General features: G+C 52.4%; 1 protein-coding gene across 1 annotated transcript in view; it reads left to right on the forward strand.

The window, feature by feature from the left end:
- The window catches only part of LOC146863453 (coagulation factor XI-like), a 291,685-nt gene extending 273,720 nt beyond the window's left edge, over positions 1 to 17,965 (forward strand). Inside the window, exon 6 of the mRNA XM_085643174.1 lies at positions 17,793 to 17,965. Coding sequence (XP_085499300.1) covers positions 17,793 to 17,965 — 173 coding nt within the window. The remainder of the gene's footprint in view (positions 1 to 17,792) is intronic.
- Positions 17,966 to 18,760: the final 795 nt, after the last annotated feature.

Genomic DNA, 18,760 nt, shown 5'->3' on the forward strand with positions numbered 1-18,760 from the left:
TAGAAAATCCATATATGTATATTGTCATTCCCCATTCTTAGGTGCGACCTGTATATTCATCTTTATATCTACCCATTGTAAATACGATCTAAGAAGGGAAGGTGAGTACGTTTTGGCTGGGTCACAGGGGCCCCTGGGGGCTGATCCCATCTAAACAGAAAATCCAGCCATTACACTCGGCCGGGCATGCGTGTTGGGGATCTGGTCGGCCCTCGGGATGTTGGTCCACGGAGGCCGGGAGGCCGTGCCCACGAGGTTCGGCGTGTTTGTAGTGTGACTTGCTGGTCGGGAGGGCCCACGCCACGAGGCCGGTCTTACACTCCTCTCTCTTCAATGAAGCAAAGCCGAGTTTCCTAAGGCTGTCAAATGGCAAATGGCATGGTGGGCACCCTGGGACATTGTAGGAGCCGGCTCTGGGGGGGGGTGGCGGTCCCCATGGCCATCTAGGGCTCCTGGAGGAGGGATGTGCGACCCCCCTCCCAACTCTTTAAAGCCCCGGTTAGGTGGTAGTCCCCGGGGATGTGGCGGTCCCAAGGGCTTGGGGGGGGGCCTGCTAGGCCCCCCTGATTTTAATTACCAATGCCCCGGTGAGGTGGCGGTCCCCGGTAAGGAGCACTCTATTTGCAGCGTAACGCTTTTAATAGGTATGCACACAGTCCAGTACACCAATATCAATCACAGCACTGCCTTATCATGCCTGACGCGTTTCGGAGTGTAATTCCAACTCCTTCCTCAGAGGCTCCGACAGCTCCCAACTTGCGTGTGGCACCGCCCCTCCTTTAAATACCAGTTGGTGTGTCCTGGATGGACCGCTCAGCAGCGTCTGTAGCAAAGAGCCTTATGGGGTCTGTAGTGCCAATGTCCTTTATTCCTCTGATGGTTGCGCGGGTACATCTGCTGAAAGGTTTACCGTCCCGCACATGAGCCTAGATGCATGTTAGTGTGCTTAATTCTCAACTGTTGCCCCTTGCGACGGCCTCGTAAATACGAACCATCTCGGCCCCCTTCAATCGTGGGGTGCTTCCCGGCGGCAGGGCAGCCGCCAATATCGCATGTTCCAAGGTTTTACCCGTCCGGTAAGGAGCACTCTGACTCTATTTGCAGCGTAACGCTTTTAATAGGTATGCACACAGTCCCGTACACCAATATCAATCATTGCACTGCCTTATCATGCCTGACGCGTTTCGGAGTGTAATTCAAACTCCTTCCTCAGAGGCTCCGGCATCTCCCAACAAGCGCGTGGCAACCCCCCTCCTTTAAATACCAGTTGGTGTGTCGTGGATGGACCGCTCAGCAGCTTCTGTAGCAAAGAGCATTATGGGGTTTGTAGTGCCAATGTCCTTTATTCCTTCGATGGTTGCGTGTGTACATCTGCTGAAAGGTTTACCGGCCCGTACATGAGCCTTGATGCACGGTAGTGTGCTTAATCCTCAACTGTTGCCCTTTGCGACGGCCTCGTAAATACGAACCATCTCGGCCCCCTTCAATCATGGGGTGGTGCTTCCCGGCGGCAGGGCAGACGCCAATATCTCATGCGCCAAGGTTTTACCCGTCTGGTAAGAAGCACTCTGACTCTAGTTGCAGCGCAACGCTTTTAATAGGTATGCACACATTCCCGTACACCAACATCAATCACAGCACTGCCTAATCATGCCTGACGCGTTTCGGAGTGTAATTCAAACTCCTTCCTCAGAGGCTCCGGCAGCTCCCAACATGCGCGTGGCACCGCCCCTCCTTTAAATACCAGTTGGTGTGTCCTGGATGGACAGCTCAGCAGCATCTGTAGCAAAGAGCATTATGGGGTTTGCAGTGCCAATGTCCTTTATTCCTCTGAGGGTTGCGCGGGTAAATCTGCTGAAAGGTTTACCGTCCCGCACATGAGCCTTGATGCATGGTAGTGTGCTTAATCCTCAACTGTTGCCCCTTGCGACGGCCTCGTAAATACGAACCATCTCGGCCCCCTTCAACCATGGGGTGGTGCTTCCCAGCGGCAGGGCAGCTAAGAACCTCTGTACCATTAAAAAGCTTGAAACTTATGCTGGCGCTAGAGTGATTCTTACCGGAAGGGTGTTTGGGACCAGGAGATATATATATATATATATACATACACTTTATTCTTTCTCATACAACAAAATATATATATAAGCCAAAAGGCACTACTGGTACTGTTTTTTAACACAAAATTGTTATGAGCAGGCCTTACCCCATACTCTGCTGCCGAAGGCGTTTTTCAAATTTTCTAAAATCACTGATATCAACACCAAGAGTTTTCAGAAGCCTCGTGATTTTAGTGGACAGATACCATGGGCCAGGACCCCGCCATCAAAAGTTTTAAGGTTAGATCAATAGAGTTTGTTATTTTGGTAGTTAACCACATTGTGAAAGCATGTTTACAATTACATTAAAAAATTGTCCCCGCCGCATCTCTGTTAAAGCTAGGTACATCGCAAGCTTTCCTAGATCTCAAATTTGGGTTGTGGTTCTAAGTTTGGAAAGCAGTGAGTTAAAGCATTGAATCCAGTGCTCACTGCATTCAACTAAGTGCTCACTGCATGCAATTCAGTGATCATTGTGTTGGACAGAATTCTCACTGTATCTACTCCTCTGATTTCTGATCTCCGTCTAATGCTCCTATGTTCAGTACAATGCTTGGTGCATAGCACACTGCAGTAAGTGTAATTTAAGAATCTCACTGAACTCAGTGCAATGCACAATGCATTCCGAACAGTACTTACTAGTAATGTATGCACTGAACCCAACGCTCAGTGCAATGCACAATGCATTCCAGACAGTATTTACTGGTAATGTATGCACTGAACCCAATGCTCAGTGCAATGCACAATGCATTCATTCCACACAGTACTTACTAGTAATGTATGCACTGAACCCAATGCTCAGTGCAATGCACAATGCATTCCAGGCAGTATTTACCAGCAGTGTATGCACTGAACCCAATGCTCAGTGCAATGCACAATGCATTCCAGACAGTATTTACCAGTAGTGTATGCACCGAACCCAACGCTCAGTGCAATGCACAATGCATTCCAGGCAGTATTTACCAGTAGTGTATGCACCGAACCCAACGCTCAGTGCAATGCACAATGCATTCCAGGCAGTATTTACCAGTAGTGTATGCACCGAACCCAACGCTCAGTGCAATGCACAATGCATTCCAGACAGAAATACTAGTAATGTATGCACTGAACCCAACGCTCAGTGCAATGCACAATCCATTCCAGACAGTACTTACCAGTAATGTATGCACTGAACCCAACACTCAGTGCAATGCACAATGCATTCCAGACAGTACTTACTAGTAATGTATGCAATGAACCCAATGCTCAGTGCAATGCACAATGCATTCCAGACAGTACTTACCAGTAATGTATGCACTGAACCCAATGCTCAGTGCAATGCACAATGCATTCCAGAGAGTATTTACTAGTAATGTATGCACTGAACCCAACGCTCAGTGCAATGCACAATGCATTCCAGACAGAAATACTAGTAATGTATGCACTGAACCCAAAGCTCAGTACAATGCATTCCAGACAGTATTTACTAGTAATGTATGCACTGAACCCAACGCTCAGTGCAATGCACAATGCATTCCAGACAGTACTTGCTAGTAATGTATGCACTGAACCCAACGCTCAGTGCAATGCACAATGCATTCCAGACAGTATTTACTAGTAATGTATGCCCTGAACCCAACGCTCAGTGCAATGCACAATGCATTCCAGACAGTACTTGCTAGTAATGTATGCACAGAACCCAATGCTCAGTGCAATGCACAATGCATTCCAGACAGTACTTACTAGTAATGTATGCACTGAACCCAACGCTCAGTACAATGCACAATGCATTCCAGACAGAACTTACCAGTAGTGTATGCACTGAGCCCAACGCTCAGTGCAATGCACAATGCATTCCAGACAGAACTTATCAGTAGTGTATGCACTGAACCCAATGCTCAGTGCAACGCACAATGCATTCCAGACAGAATTTACCAGTAGTGTATGCACTGAACCCAACGCTCAGTGCAACGCACAATGCATTCCAGACAGAATTTACCAGTAGTGTATGCACTAAACCCAACGCTCAGTGCAATGCACAATGCATTCCAGACAGTATTTACCAGTAATGTATGCACTGAACCCAACGCTCAGTGCAATGCACAATGCATTCCAGACAGTATTTACTAGTAATGTATGCACTGAACCCAACGCTCAGTGCAATGCACAATGCATTCCAGACAGAAATACTAGTAATGTATGCACTGAACCCAACGCTCAGTGCAATGCACAAGGCATTCCAGAGAGTATTTACTAGTAATGTATGCACTGAACCCAACGCTCAGTGCAATGCACAATCCATTTCAGACAGAAATACTAGTAATGTATGCACTGAACCCAACGCTCAGTACAATGCACAATGCATTCCAGACAGTATTTACTAGTAATGTATGCACTGAACCCAACGCTCAGTGCAATGCACAATGCATTCCAGACAGAAATACTAGTAATGTATGTACTGAACCAAACGCTCAGTGCAATTCACAATGCATTCCAGACAGTATTTACTAGTAATGTATGCACTGACTGAACCCAACGCTCAGTGCAATGCACAATGCATTCCAGACAGTACTTACTAGTAATGTATGCACTGAACCCAATGCTCAGTGCAATGCACAATGCATTCCAGACAGAATTTACTAGTAATGTGTGCACTGAACCCAACACTCAGTGCAATGCACAATGCATTCCAGACAGTACTTACTAGTAATGTATGCACTGACTGAACCCAACGCTCAGTGCAATGCACAATGCATTCCAGACAGTACTTACTAGTAATGTATGCACTGAACCCAACGCTCAGTGCAATGCACAATGCATTCCAGACAGAATTTACCAGTAGTGTATGCACTGAGCCCAACGCTCAGTGCAATGCACAATGCATTCCAGACAGAACTTACCAGTAGTGTATGCACTGAGCCCAACGCTCAGTGCAATGCACAATGCATTCCAGACAGAACTTACCAGTAGTGTATGCACTGAACCCAACGCTCAGTGCAATGCACAATGCATTCCAGACAGAACTTACCAGTAGTGTATGCACTGAACCCAACGCTCAGTGCAATGCCCAAGGCATTCCAGACAGAACTTACCAGTAGTGTATGCACTGAACCCAACGCTCAGTGCAACGCACAATGCATTCCAGACAGTACTTACCAGTAATGTATGCACTGAACCCAACACTCAGTGCAACGCACAATGCATTCCAGACAGTACTTACCAGTAATGTATGCACTGAACCCAATGCTCAGTGCAACGCACAATGCATTCCGAACAGAATTTACCAGTAGTGTATGCACTGAACCCAATGCTCAGTGCAATGCACAATGCATTCCAGACAGAATTTACCAGTAGTGTATGCACTGAACCCAACGCTCAGTGCAATGCACAATGCATTCCAGACAGAACTTACCAGTAGTGTATGCACTGAACCCAATGCTCAGTGCAATGCACAATGCATTCCAGACAGAATTTACCAGTAGTGTATGCACTGAACCCAACGCTCAGTGCAACGCACAATGCATTCCAGACAGTACTTACCAGTAATGGATGCACTGAACCCAACGCTCAGTGCAATGCACAATGCATTCCAGACAGAACTTACCAGTAGTGTATGCACTGAACCCAACGCTCAGTGCAATGCACAATGCATTACAGACAGTATTTAACAGTAGTGTATGCACTGAACCCAATGCTCAGTGCAATGCACAATTCCTTCCAGACAGAACCTACCAGTAGTGTATGCACTGAACCCAACACGCCGTGCAATGCACAATGCATTCCACAATGTATTCCAGACAGTATTTACCAGTAGTGTATGCACTGAACCCAACGCTCAGTGCAATGCACAATGCATTCCAGACAGAACTTACCAGTAGTGTATGCACTGAACCCAATGCTCAGTGCAATGCACAATGCATTCCAGACAGTACTTACCAGTAATGTATGCACTGAACCCAATGCTCAGTGCAATGCACAATGCATTCCAGAGAGTATTTACTAGAAATGTATGCACTGAACCCAACGCTCAGTGCAATGCACAATGCATTCCAGACAGAAATACTAGTAATGTATGCACTGAACCCAACGCTCAGTACAATGCATTCCAGACAGTATTTACTAGTAATGTATGCACTGAACCCAACGCTCAGTGCAATGCACAATGCATTCCAGACAGTACTTGCTAGTAATGTATGCACTGAACCCAACGCTCAGTGCAATGCACAATGCATTCCAGACAGTACTTACTAGTAATGTATGCACTGAACCCAACGCTCAGTACAATGCACAATGCATTCCAGACAGAACTTACCAGTAGTGTATGCACTGAGCCCAACGCTCAGTGCAATGCACAATGCATTCCAGACAGAACTTACCAGTAGTGTATGCACTGAACCCAACGCTCAGTGCAACGCACAATGCATTCTAGACAGAATTTACCAGTAGTGTATGCACTAAACCCAACGCTCAGTGCAATGCACAATGCATTCCAGACAGTATTTACCAGTAATGTATGCACTGAACCCAACGCTCAGTGCAACGCACAATGCATTCCAGACAGTACTTACCAGTAATGTATGCACTGAACCCAATGCTCAGTGCAATGCACAATGCATTCCAGACAGTACTTACCAGTAATGTATGCACTGAACCCAACGCTCAGTGCAATGCACAATGCATTCCAGACAGCATTTACTAGTAATGTATGCACTGAACCCAATGCTCAGTACAATGCACAATGCATTCCAGACAGTACTTACCAGTAATGTATGCACTGAACCCAACGCTCAGTGCAATGCACAATGCATTCCGAACAGTACTTACTAGTAATGTATGCACTGAACCCAACGCTCAGTGCAATGCACAATGCATTCCGAACAGTACTTACCAGTAATGTATGCACTGAACCCAACGCTCAGTGCAATGCACAATGCATTCCGAACAGTACTTACTAGTAATGTATGCACTGAACCCAACGCTCAGTGCAATGCACAATGCATTCCGAACAGTACTTACTAGTAATGTATGCACTGAACCCAATGCTCAGTGCAATGCACAATGCATTCCAGACAGTATTTACTAGTAATGTATGCAATGAACCAAACGCTCAGTGCAATGCACAATGCATTCCAGACAGAAATACTAGTAATGTATGCACTGAACCCAACGCTCAGTGCAATGCACAATGCATTCCAGACAGTATTTACTAGTAATGTATGCACTGAACCCAACGCTCAGTGCAATGCACAATGCATTCCAGACAGAAATACTAGTAATGTATGCACTGAACCCAACGCTCAGTGCAATGCACAATGCATTCCAGAGAGTATTTACTAGTAATGTATGCACTGAACCCAACGCTCAGTGCAATGCACAATGCATTCCAGACAGAAATTCTAGTAATGTATGCACTGAACCCAACGCTCAGTACAATGCACAATGCATTCCAGACAGTATTTACTAGTAATGTATGCACTGAACCCAACGCTCAGTGCAATTCACAATGCATTCCAGACAGAAATACTAGTAATGTATGTACTGAACCAAACGCTCAGTGAAATGCACAATGCATTCCAGACAGTATTTACTAGTAATGTATGCACTGACTGAACCCAACGCTCAGTGCAATGCACAATGCATTCCAGACAGTACTTACTAGTAATGTATGCACTGAACCCAATGCTCGGTGCAATGCACAATGCATTCCAGACAGTATTTACTAGTAATGTATGCACTGAACCCAACACTCAGTGCAATGCACAATGCATTCCAGACAGTACTTACTAGTAATGTATGCAATGAACCCAACGCTCAGTACAATGCACAATGCATTCCAGACAGAACTTACCAGTAGTGTATGCACTGAACCCAACGCTCAGTGCAATGCACAATGCATTCCAGACAGAACTTACCAGTAGTGTATGCACTGAACCCAACGCTAAGTGCAATGCACAATGCATTCCAGACAGAATTTACCAGTAGTGTATGCACTGAACCCAACGCTCAGTGCAATGCACAATGCCTTCCAGACAGAACCTACCAGTAGTGTATGCACTGAGCCCAACACTCCGTGCAATGCACAATGCATTCCACAATGCATTCCAGACAGTATTTACCAGTAGTGTATGCACTGAACCCAACGCTCAGTGCAATACACAATGCATTCCAGACAGAACTTACCAGTAGTGTATGCACTGAACCCAATGCTCAGTGCAATGCACAATGCATTCCAGACAGAATTTACCAGTAGTGTATGCACTGAACCCAACGCTCAGTGCAATGCACAATGCATTCCAGACAGAATTTACCAGTAGTGTATGCACTGAACCCAACACTCAGTGCAATGCACAATGCATTCCAGACAGTACTTACTAGTAATGTATGCACTGAACCCAACGCTCAGTGATATGCACAATTGTTAGACAGGCCACACGAAGGGCTTGCTCCCTCCCCGCACGACAGGGCCCGAGCTCCGGCCCACCAGGCATAACCCACGAAAAGCACCTGTACCCCGTCTACCGACGGATCTTCTGCCCTCGGACCTCTACTCATCACGGGGCCCAGCCCCACCGGCTCCCCCGGCCGGTTCAAGCCGCCATCTTGGGCCCTGCACCACGAGGCCGCGTGGCCTCGGCCCGACCCTGACCCCGGGCCTGGCCGGCCCCGACATCCCGGCACCACCCTCCACCCAGGAGGTGAGCGGACCACTTGGCAGGTCAATGGGAGAACGAAGTGTCAAGAGCTCTTCCCCCCGCCAGGTACCGATCGCCTCCAGCTCCCCCCAGGCGCTGGCTCCACCCCCTGCTGGGTGTCTGGACACCTTCATCCCGGGCCCTCCGACCTCCAAGTGCGAGGGTCCGGACATCAAAGGGCGCCTGCCCTATAACTGGGGCAACTCCGGAGCAGGAAGGCAGTTGTATCCTGGAGTCGAGAGACACCGAGAGAACTCAGCCTTGACGGACTACTGGCGCTGCCGTAGCCCGCTCTTGTGAACCATCGTCCTGCCTGCTGGCGCTGCCGCGGCCTTCTGCAACATCCATCCTCGTCGGGACCTGCTGGCGCTGCCGCGGCCCGTTGTAACGACCATCCTCGTCGGGACCTGCTGGCGCTGCCGCGGCCCGTTGTAACGACCATCCTCGTCGGGACCTGCTGGCGCTGCCGCGGCCCGTTGTAACGACCATCCTCACCGGGACCTTCTGGCGCTGCCGCGGACCGTACATCGACCATCTTTCCGGGACCTGCTGGCGCTGCCGCGGACCGTGTACCGACCATCTCAACCGGGACCTGCTGGCGCTGCCGCGGCCCGTACCAACTAAGCCACCAAGCTCGAGGATTGTGAGCTAGTCATCATCTCATCCGAACTACCTGACTGGTAGACAGACTGTCCCGCTACCCCGTACCCTGCTTTGAGAGACTTGAATCGAGGGGACCCCTGAGTCCAGACCTCCTTGTACCATTCAACCGTACCTTAAGAAGTGCTTATAAAGACCACTGAACCTTATCCGTGTGTGGTATCTGTCTGTGGGGGGGAAGTTACTTGTCTGTACGATCGCTGGAGACGGCTCTCCCCGGAGACCTCTCCTCCTGACCCCGGCCGACCCTCCCGGTCCATCTACCCTTTCTAACATTGGTGGCCAGCGGCGCGATCCGAATCAACGCGTAATCGTACAGAGAGTAGCTCACCCCACGACAAAAACACGATGTCAGCCAAAGATAGCAGCTCCACCGAGAATTTCCAAATGGATAAATTAGAAGAATACAACCACCGCGAACTGAGACAATTCTGCATAGAACTTGGCATTGCTACCACCGGCCTGAGTACCAAGGATGATCTAAAGCACGCCCTAGAGTCGTGGACAGAAACTGGGGTCGCCGGACCCTCCGACCAAAGCAGCATCACACCAGAGGGGAACGCCACGGCTCCCGAGGAGCGGGGAACGGGCCTCTCGCAGGAGGAGATCCGAGAAAGAGAAAGAACCAGATTGCACGAGTTGGAAATGGCACGACTCAAGATGGATGGGGAACTCAAGTTAGCTGAACAGAAACTCAACCTCGAGCATATGCGGCTCCGAGATGAACGAGAAGAGAAGCAGAGACAGAGAGAGCTGGAGGAGAAAAAAATAACGCTCGAGCACGAGCGCCAACTAGCGGAGATAGAACTTCGGAAACAAAATAAAGAACTGGGGGTGCCTGAGCGACCACACACTCCGGGGCCAATCGAGAAAAAAGTCCACATCCCCAAGGATGTTGTCCGCGAGTATGTCCGAGAAGACGACATACAACAGTGGTTTAAAGCCTACGAGATCGCCATGACCTCCCACCGGATCGACCGGAGTGATTGGGGAGCCGGACTTTGGGGGAGGTTTATCAACGAGGGTCGCGATGCCCTACTGCAGCTCCCAGATCACCAAATGTCGTCCTACGACCACATGAAGGCTGCCCTCCTCACCCGCTACGGCCTCACACCCGAGATGTACCGCCAGAGGTGTAGAGATTGCACCCGGATCCCAGGTACAACTTGGGTAGAATACGTGAACTATTTCAGCCGCGCCTTCGAGGGTTGGATAAAGGGGAGCCATGTCACCACTTACGAACAACTCTTTAACCTTATGGTATGGGAGCACCTGTCGAACAACTGTTTCGTCGAGCTCAGGCAGCACCTCCTCGACAGTAAGCTGACTGACCCCCGGCAGCTCGCCGCCGAAGCTGACCGATGGGAAAGCACCCGAGTGGGCCGGAGGGGGCCACACGAACAGAACAGAAGCAACCCAGGCCAGCACCGTCCTCGGGGAGGAGGAGGGGGCCAGGGGCGAGGGAGAGACACCTTGCCAACAACACCCGTGGCCAGCACCCCGCCTCCGGCCGGCCGGGGCAACCCCCCGTGGCGTCCTGGGGCCCGAGCCAACGTCACGTGCCACCGATGCCAGCGAGTCGGCCACTACGCCAATGACCCGAGCTGCCCGCAGAACCAAGCACCCAAGCCCCGCCAGGTAGCTGCCGCCGCCCTGGGGGAAGAGCGATCATCGGAGGAACCAGAAGAGTATGAGCCGGCCCAGCAAGAGTGGGAGCCGGCCGCCATGGTCCTGGCGTGCTTAGGGGGAAGAGACATGGTCCCGCGGGCTCCCCTACCCGCTAACACCAGGAAATACGGTCAGTGGGTGACCATTAATGGACAGCGAGCCGAGGCCTTGTGTGACACAGGCGCCAGTGTGACGGCCGTCCGCTGTCACCTGGTGAAGCCCGAGCAGATCCTGCCGAACATTCTCTGCCCCGTCCGCTCGGCAGACAACTCTGAAAGTATGTGTCAAATGGCCTGCGTCCCATTCGAATGGGGAGGGGTCTCCGGCCTGTTGAAGGTGACGGTCCGGGACGATGCCCCCGTGGACTGCCTCCTGGGGAATGACCTCGAGAGTTCCCCGTGGGCCACCGTTGAGAGAAGAGAGCACCTGGGGATGCTGGGCCTCCCGGACTGGGCCTGCATAACCACCCGGTCCATGGCCGCCCGTGCCGTCCCTCGATCAGAAGAACCGGAATGGCCGGCACCTCCGCCCCCGGTCGCCCCAGTAGAAGACAACGACAAGGCCAGCCTCCCAGACCCGACGACCGAAGGGGACGCGCAATCCCAGGACCTTCCTGACCTGGCTCAGTGGCGTCAAGAAGGGGGGCCCACCCAAGAACAGTTCCGCCAGGAACAAAAGACCTGTCCCTCCCTCGAGGGACTCCGCCAACAAGCCAGCGCCCAGAACGCAGGGGACTCCACCGGAACTCACTGGGTCTACTGGGATAACGACCTGCTATACAGCGAGCAAAGAATCGCCGAGCTGGGGGCCGGTCGAGTACTGGTGGTACCTCTCCGCTTCAGAGACTTTCTGCTCAACCTGGCACACGATGTCCCCCTGGCTGGACACCTGGGCCAGGACAAAACGTACAGCCGCCTAGTAACCCACTTTTTCTGGCCGAAAATGAGGAACGACGTCCTGAACCACTGCCGATCTTGCCCCACATGCCAAGCCAGCGGGAAGAGTGGTCGGAAGCTGAAAGCCCCTCTGCAACCCTTCCCTGTGGTCACCACCCCGTTCGAGAGGGTGGGGATAGACATTGTGGGGCCTCTGGACCCCCGCACGGCACAAGGACACAGGTTCATCTTAGTACTGGTGGACCATGCCACCCGCTACCCCGAGGCGGTGCCCCTACGGACCGTGACAGCTCCGGTGGTTGGCCGGGCCCTAATGGGGATCTTCTCCCGGGTGGGCTTCCCCCGAGAAGTCGTCAGCGACCGAGGCACGAACTTTATATCCAAATACATGAAGTCCCTCTGGCAACAATGCGGGGTCACCTACAGATTCACGACCCCCTATCACCCCCAAGGGAACGGACTAGTGGAGCGGTTTAACCGCACTCTCAAGGGGATGATTGGGGGATTGGAAGAGCCCCTCCGTCGCCAGTGGGATGTACTACTCCCGTGCCTCCTCTTCGCTTACCGAGAAGTTCCCCAGAAGTCCCTCGGTTTTAGCCCTTTCGAACTCCTGTACGGGCACCCTGTGCGAGGGCCCCTCAGCCTAGTAAAAGAAGGTTGGGAGATGGCCCCCCTAAAGACCCCTCCAGACGTCTTCAAATACATCCTGGCCCTACGCAATCAGACCCGGCGCTTCAGACAGATGGCCAAGGCGAACCTCGAGGCCAGCCAGGAGGACATGAAGAGGTGGTATGATCACAATGCCTCCTCCGTTGAGTTCGAGCCTGGACAACAAGTATGGGTGATGTCCCCCACCGAACCATGTGCCTTGCAAGATAAGTGGACGGGGCCCTTCAAAGTGATCGAGCGCAAAAGCCCCGTCACTTACCTCATCGACCTGGGGACCTCCCGGAACCCCCTCCGGGTCCTCCACACCAACCGACTCAAACCACACTTCGTGCGCTCAGAACTCAGCCTCCTGATGGCTACGGACAGTGGGGCAGAGGAAGACTCCGAACCCCTCCCGGATCTTCTGAAAACTCAGGAGAATGACGGCTCCGTGGACGGGGTCCGGCTCTCTGACGCCCTCACTTCGGAGCAACGCCAGGGCTGCCGGAACCTCCTGCTGCAGTTCGCTACCCTGTTCTCCCTCACCCCCGGGGTCACCCCTTGGTGTTTGCACGACGTGGACACCGGGGACAGTCCCCCTGTCCGACACCGGGCCTACCGCGTACCAGATCGGGTACGGGCCTGCATACAGGAGGAAGTGGCCAAGATGCTCGCAATCGGGGTCATCGAGCCCTCGGACAGTCCCTGGGCCAGTCCCGTTGTATTGGTTCCCAAAGCCGCTGCCCCCGGCACCGCACCTGAACTGAGATTCTGCGTCGACTACCGGGGCTTGAACGCTGTCATCCGGACCGACGCTCATCCGATTCCCCGAGCAGACGAGCTGATCGACCGGCTGGGGGCCGCCCGCTACCTCAGTATCTTCGACCTAACAGCGGGCTACTGGCAGATCGGCCTCACACCCAGGGCTCAGGAACGGTCAGCCTTCTCTACCCCCGATGGCCACTACCAATTCAAGGTCATGCCCTTCGGCATGAAGAATGCCCCCGCCACGTTTCAACGCCTCGTTAACCAGGTCTTGGCGGGGCTCGAAGAGTTCAGCGCTGCCTACCTGGACGATATCGCTGTATACAGCCGCCACTGGCCCGACCACCTCCGTCACCTCCAAGAGGTCCTACAGGCCCTCCAGCGGGCCGGTCTCACAATTAAGGCCGGCAAGTGCCAAATTGGCCAAGGGTCTGTGACCTACCTTGGGCACCAAGTGGGAAGCGGGCTGGTGGCCCCGCTACAACTTAAGATTGCTGCCATCCAGTCCTGGCAGCCCCCCGTCACCCAGACCGAGGTCCGAGCCTTCTTGGGGCTCACCGGCTACTACCGGCGGTTCGTGAAAGACTACGGCAGCATCGTGGGGCCCCTCACGGGTCTCACGTCCAAGAACCAGCCGAAGCGGATTAACTGGACCCCCGATTGTCAAGCGGCCTTCGAGAAGCTGAAGGCCGCCCTGTGCACCGCCCCTGTGCTCCAGGCCCCCGATTACAGTCAGGAATTCGTGGTACAGACCGACGCCTCCGACCACGGCATCGGGGCCGTCCTTTCTCAGTTAAACCCCGAGGGTCATGACCAGCCGGTGGCCTTCATCAGTCGACGTCTCCTGGCCCGAGAACAGCGCTGGAGCACCATCGAGAGGGAGGCCTTCGCAGTGGTGTGGGCCCTCAAAAAGCTCCGGCCCTATCTCTTCGGTACCCACTTCCGGGTACAAACCGACCATCGACCCCTGCAGTGGCTGATGCAGATGCGGGGGGAGAACCCAAAACTCTTGCGCTGGTCCATTTCCCTGCAGGGAATGGACTTCACTGTGGAGCACCGACCAGGCCAAGACCACGCCAACGTGGACGGCCTGTCCCGCTTTTTCCGCCTCGACGAAGAGAGTCCCCAAGGAGATGGGTGACTCTCCCCGCCTTCAGCTGGGGGGGACGCATGTTGGACAGGCCACACGAAGGGCTTGCTCCCTCCCCGCACGACAGGGCCCGAGCTCCGGCCCACCAGGCATAACCCACGAAAAGCACCTGTACCCCGTCTCCCGACGGATCTTCTGCCCTCGGACATCTACTCATCACGGGGCCCAGCCCCACCGGCTCCCCCGGCCGGTTCAAGCCGCCATCTTGGGCCCTGCACCACGAGGCCGCGTGGCCTCGGCCCGACCCTGACCCCGGGCCTGGCCGGCCCCGACATCCCGGCACCACCCTCCACCCAGGAGGTGAGCGGACCACTTGGCAGGTCAATGGGAGAACGAAGTGTCAAGAGCTCTTCCCCCCGCCAGGTACCGATCGCCTCCAGCTCCCCCCAGGCGCTGGCTCCACCCCCTGCTGGGTGTCTGGACACCTTCATCCCGGGCCCTCCGACCTCCAAGTGCGAGGGTCCGGACATCAAAGGGCGCCTGCCCTATAACTGGGGCAACTCCGGAGCAGGAAGGCAGTTGTATCCTGGAGTCGAGAGACACCGAGAGAACTCAGCCTTGACGGACTACTGGCGCTGCCGTAGCCCGCTCTTGTGAACCATCGTCCTGCCTGCTGGCGCTGCCGCGGCCTTCTGCAACATCCATCCTCGTCGGGACCTGCTGGCGCTGCCGCGGCCCGTTGTAACGACCATCCTCGTCGGGACCTGCTGGCGCTGCCGCGGCCCGTTGTAACGACCATCCTCGTCGGGACCTGCTGGCGCTGCCGCGGCCCGTTGTAACGACCATCCTCACCGGGACCTGCTGGCGCTGCCGCGGACCGTACATCGACCATCTTTCCGGGACCTGCTGGCGCTGCCGCGGACCGTGTACCGACCATCTCAACCGGAACCTGCTGGCGCTGCCGCGGCCCGTACCAACTAAGCCACCAAGCTCGAGGATTGTGAGCTAGTCATCATCTCATCCGAACTACCTGACTGGTAGACAGACTGTCCCGCTACTAGGCCTGGGCAAAAATTTCGTTCCGTTCGCGGAAATTGCGATAATTTGACATTTTTGCGTTCCGCGGAGAGCGCGAAAATGTCAAAAATTCCGGTTTCCGCAGCTTGGCGATAATTTGTTTCTTGCTCGCGCTGTAAAATGATACATTCTCGCGCGCGCGCGATCGCCTTACCTGAATCCCTGCGTTCGCCGACAAGTTTTCTTGATCCGCTCGCGTTCTCCATGAGATGTTGTATTGTTTTTAGCCATTTGCGCTGTCTCGCGACAGTTCGCGCCCGCAGTGACGTCATGCGTCGCGCGATCACGTCTTTCTTCTCGCGATCATGCACCGCGAGAACAACTCAAAACAAGATGGCCGCGCCCGCAAGCAGCCACATGGGTAAGTTGGCGACCCGCAACCATGCAGAAAATCGCGCGAACATGCCGGAAAAAAACTTCCGCATCTTCGCGATATTTCTGCTTGTTTGCGATAATTTTAAACATTCTCGCGATAATTTGCGAAGGTTAATTCTGCAAATTCCGCCCACCCCTACCCGCTACCCCGTACCCTGCTTTGAGAGACTTGAATCGAGGGGACCCCTGAGTCCAGACCTCCTTGTACCATTCAACCGTACCTTAAGAAGTGCTTATAAAGACCACTGAACCTTATCCGTGTGTGGTATCTGTCTGTGGGGGGGAAGTTACTTGTCTGTACGATCGCTGGAGACGGCTCTCCCCGGAGACCTCTCCTCCTGACCCCGGCCGACCCTCCCGGTCCATCTACCCTTTCTAACAACAATGCATTCCAGACAGAATTTACCAGTAGTGTATGCACTGAACCCAAAGCTCAGTGCAATGCACAATGCATTCCAGGCAGTATTTACCAGTAGTGTATGCACTAAACCCAAAGCTCAGTGCAAGGCACAATGCATTCCAGACAGAACTTACCAGTAATGTATGCACTGAACCCAACGCTCGGTGCAATGCACAATGCATTCCAGGCAGTATTTACCAGTAGTGTATGCACTAAACCCAAAGCTCAGTGCAATGCACAATGCATTCCAGACAGAACTTACTAGTAATGTATGCACTAAACCCAAAGCTCAGTGCAATGCACAATGCATTCCAGACAGTATTTACTAGTAATGTATGCACTGAACCCAACGCTCAGTGCAATGCACAATGCATTCCAGACAGTACTTACTAGTAGTGTATGCACTGAACCCAACGCTCAGTGCAATGCACAATGCATTCCAGACAGAATTTACCAGTAGTGTATGCACTGAACCCAACGCTCAGTGCAATGCACAATGCATTCCAGACAGTATTTACTAGTAATGTATGCATTGAACCCAACGCTCAGTGCAATGCACAATGCATTCCAGACAGTATTTACCAGTAATGTATGCACTGAACCCAACGCTCAGTGCAATGCACAATGCGTTCCAGACAGTACTTACTAGTAATGTATGCACTGAACCCAACGCTCAGTGCAATGCACAATGCATTCCAGACAGAACTTACCAGTAGTGTATGCACTGAACCCAACGCTCAGTGCAATGCACAATGCATTCCAGACAGTATTTACCAGTAGTGTATGCACTGAACCCAACGCTCAGTACAATGCACAATGCATTCCAGACAGTACTTACTAGTAATGTATGCACTGAACCCAACGCTCAGTGCAATGCACAATGCATTCCAGACAGTATTTACTTGTAATGTATGCACTGAACCCAACGCTCAGTGCAATGCACAATGCATTCCAGACAGTACTTACTAGTAATGTATGCACTGAACCCAACGCTCAGTGCAATGCACAATGCATTCCAGACAGTATTTACCAGTAATGTATGCACTGAACCCAACGCTCAGTGCAATGCACAATGCATTCCAGACAGTATTTACCAGTAGTGTATGCACCGAACCCAACGCTCAGTGCAATGCACAATGCATTCCAGGCAGTATATACCAGTAGTGTATGCACCGAACCCAACGCTCAGTGCAATGCACAATGCATTCCAGGCAGTATTTACCAGTAGTGTATGCACTAAACCCAACGCTCAGTGCAATGCACATTGCATTCCAGACAGTACTTACTAGTAATGTATGCAATGAACCCAATGCTCAGTGCAATGCACAATGCATTCCAGACAGTATTTACTAGTAATGTATTCACTGAACCCAATGTTCAAAGCAACCTTAATGATACCCAATTGAATATAAAATGTTTAGTATGTAACATGCTGCTTTATTTCAGGCACACAGGACTGCGCAGATCTTTTCGTCCCCGGCTTGGAGTTCCAGGGCAGCAACATTACTCAGGTCCAAGCTAGTTCTGTGCTAAGCTGTCAAAGTGCTTGCACCCAGAACCCTTACTGCCACTTCTTCACCTTCCACACCAAGGCCCGGAGCTTGGACAAGAGTATGTGAGTACTACCAGGAGAGCGTACGCGAGCTGCAGGGGGTGAAGCATGTCCGGACCATGATCAACGGGCGGGGCTTGAAGCCTGAGGACTGTTTACTATACTTGTGATGACACTACTAACACTGATGACTTCTAAGGGATAGCCATTGCCACCAGGTGAACTCACCAGGATTGTGCAAACGTGCTCTTTAATATAGTTTACATAATGTGTATCTTTGTTTGAACTGGTCCATGTTGGCATGCGCAGAAAGTATCCGTTGTAGTCCTTCAAGTGGTAACTATGCAGGAGCTTCATCAGGGCCGGTGCCATCCTCTCAACTTACTAGTGTTTGTTACAGGTCACTCTTTCTAGAAAAGCAGCAGCACCTCTGGACTGAGGTCGCTCTCTGCATAACAAGCAACTATGTATATGATATACAGACAATTATGTAACTGATCGCACCATTGCCCCGGATATGGGGACCTGTTTGTTGCTTTGGTTCCCCCACACTCGACGCACGAAAGTCACGAGCAAATTTTATGATCTGGGGTTGATAATGGCCAAGAGGGAACTGACTCTGCACTGGAAATCCCGGGGGGGACCTAACTTCCTGCGCTGGAGATCGGCGTTGGCGCGTTGGGCGGGGGCTGAGGGCACGCTCCGGGTGCAACTGGCCCTCCGGAGAGATGAGGAAAAGGCGCTGGCGACGGCCCGGGCATGGGAAGTGTTGGTGGTAGAACTTCAGGGGTTGATGTCCGAGGCTGGGGCTGAGGAGAGCGGGTCTGACGGGCAGGAGGTAGTGGGGAGCGGGGAGTAGAAG

The sequence above is a fragment of the Triturus cristatus genome, chromosome 2_2 (assembly GCF_964204655.1).
Source record: "Triturus cristatus chromosome 2_2, aTriCri1.1, whole genome shotgun sequence".
In the NCBI taxonomy this organism is placed as follows: Eukaryota; Metazoa; Chordata; class Amphibia; order Caudata; family Salamandridae; genus Triturus; species Triturus cristatus.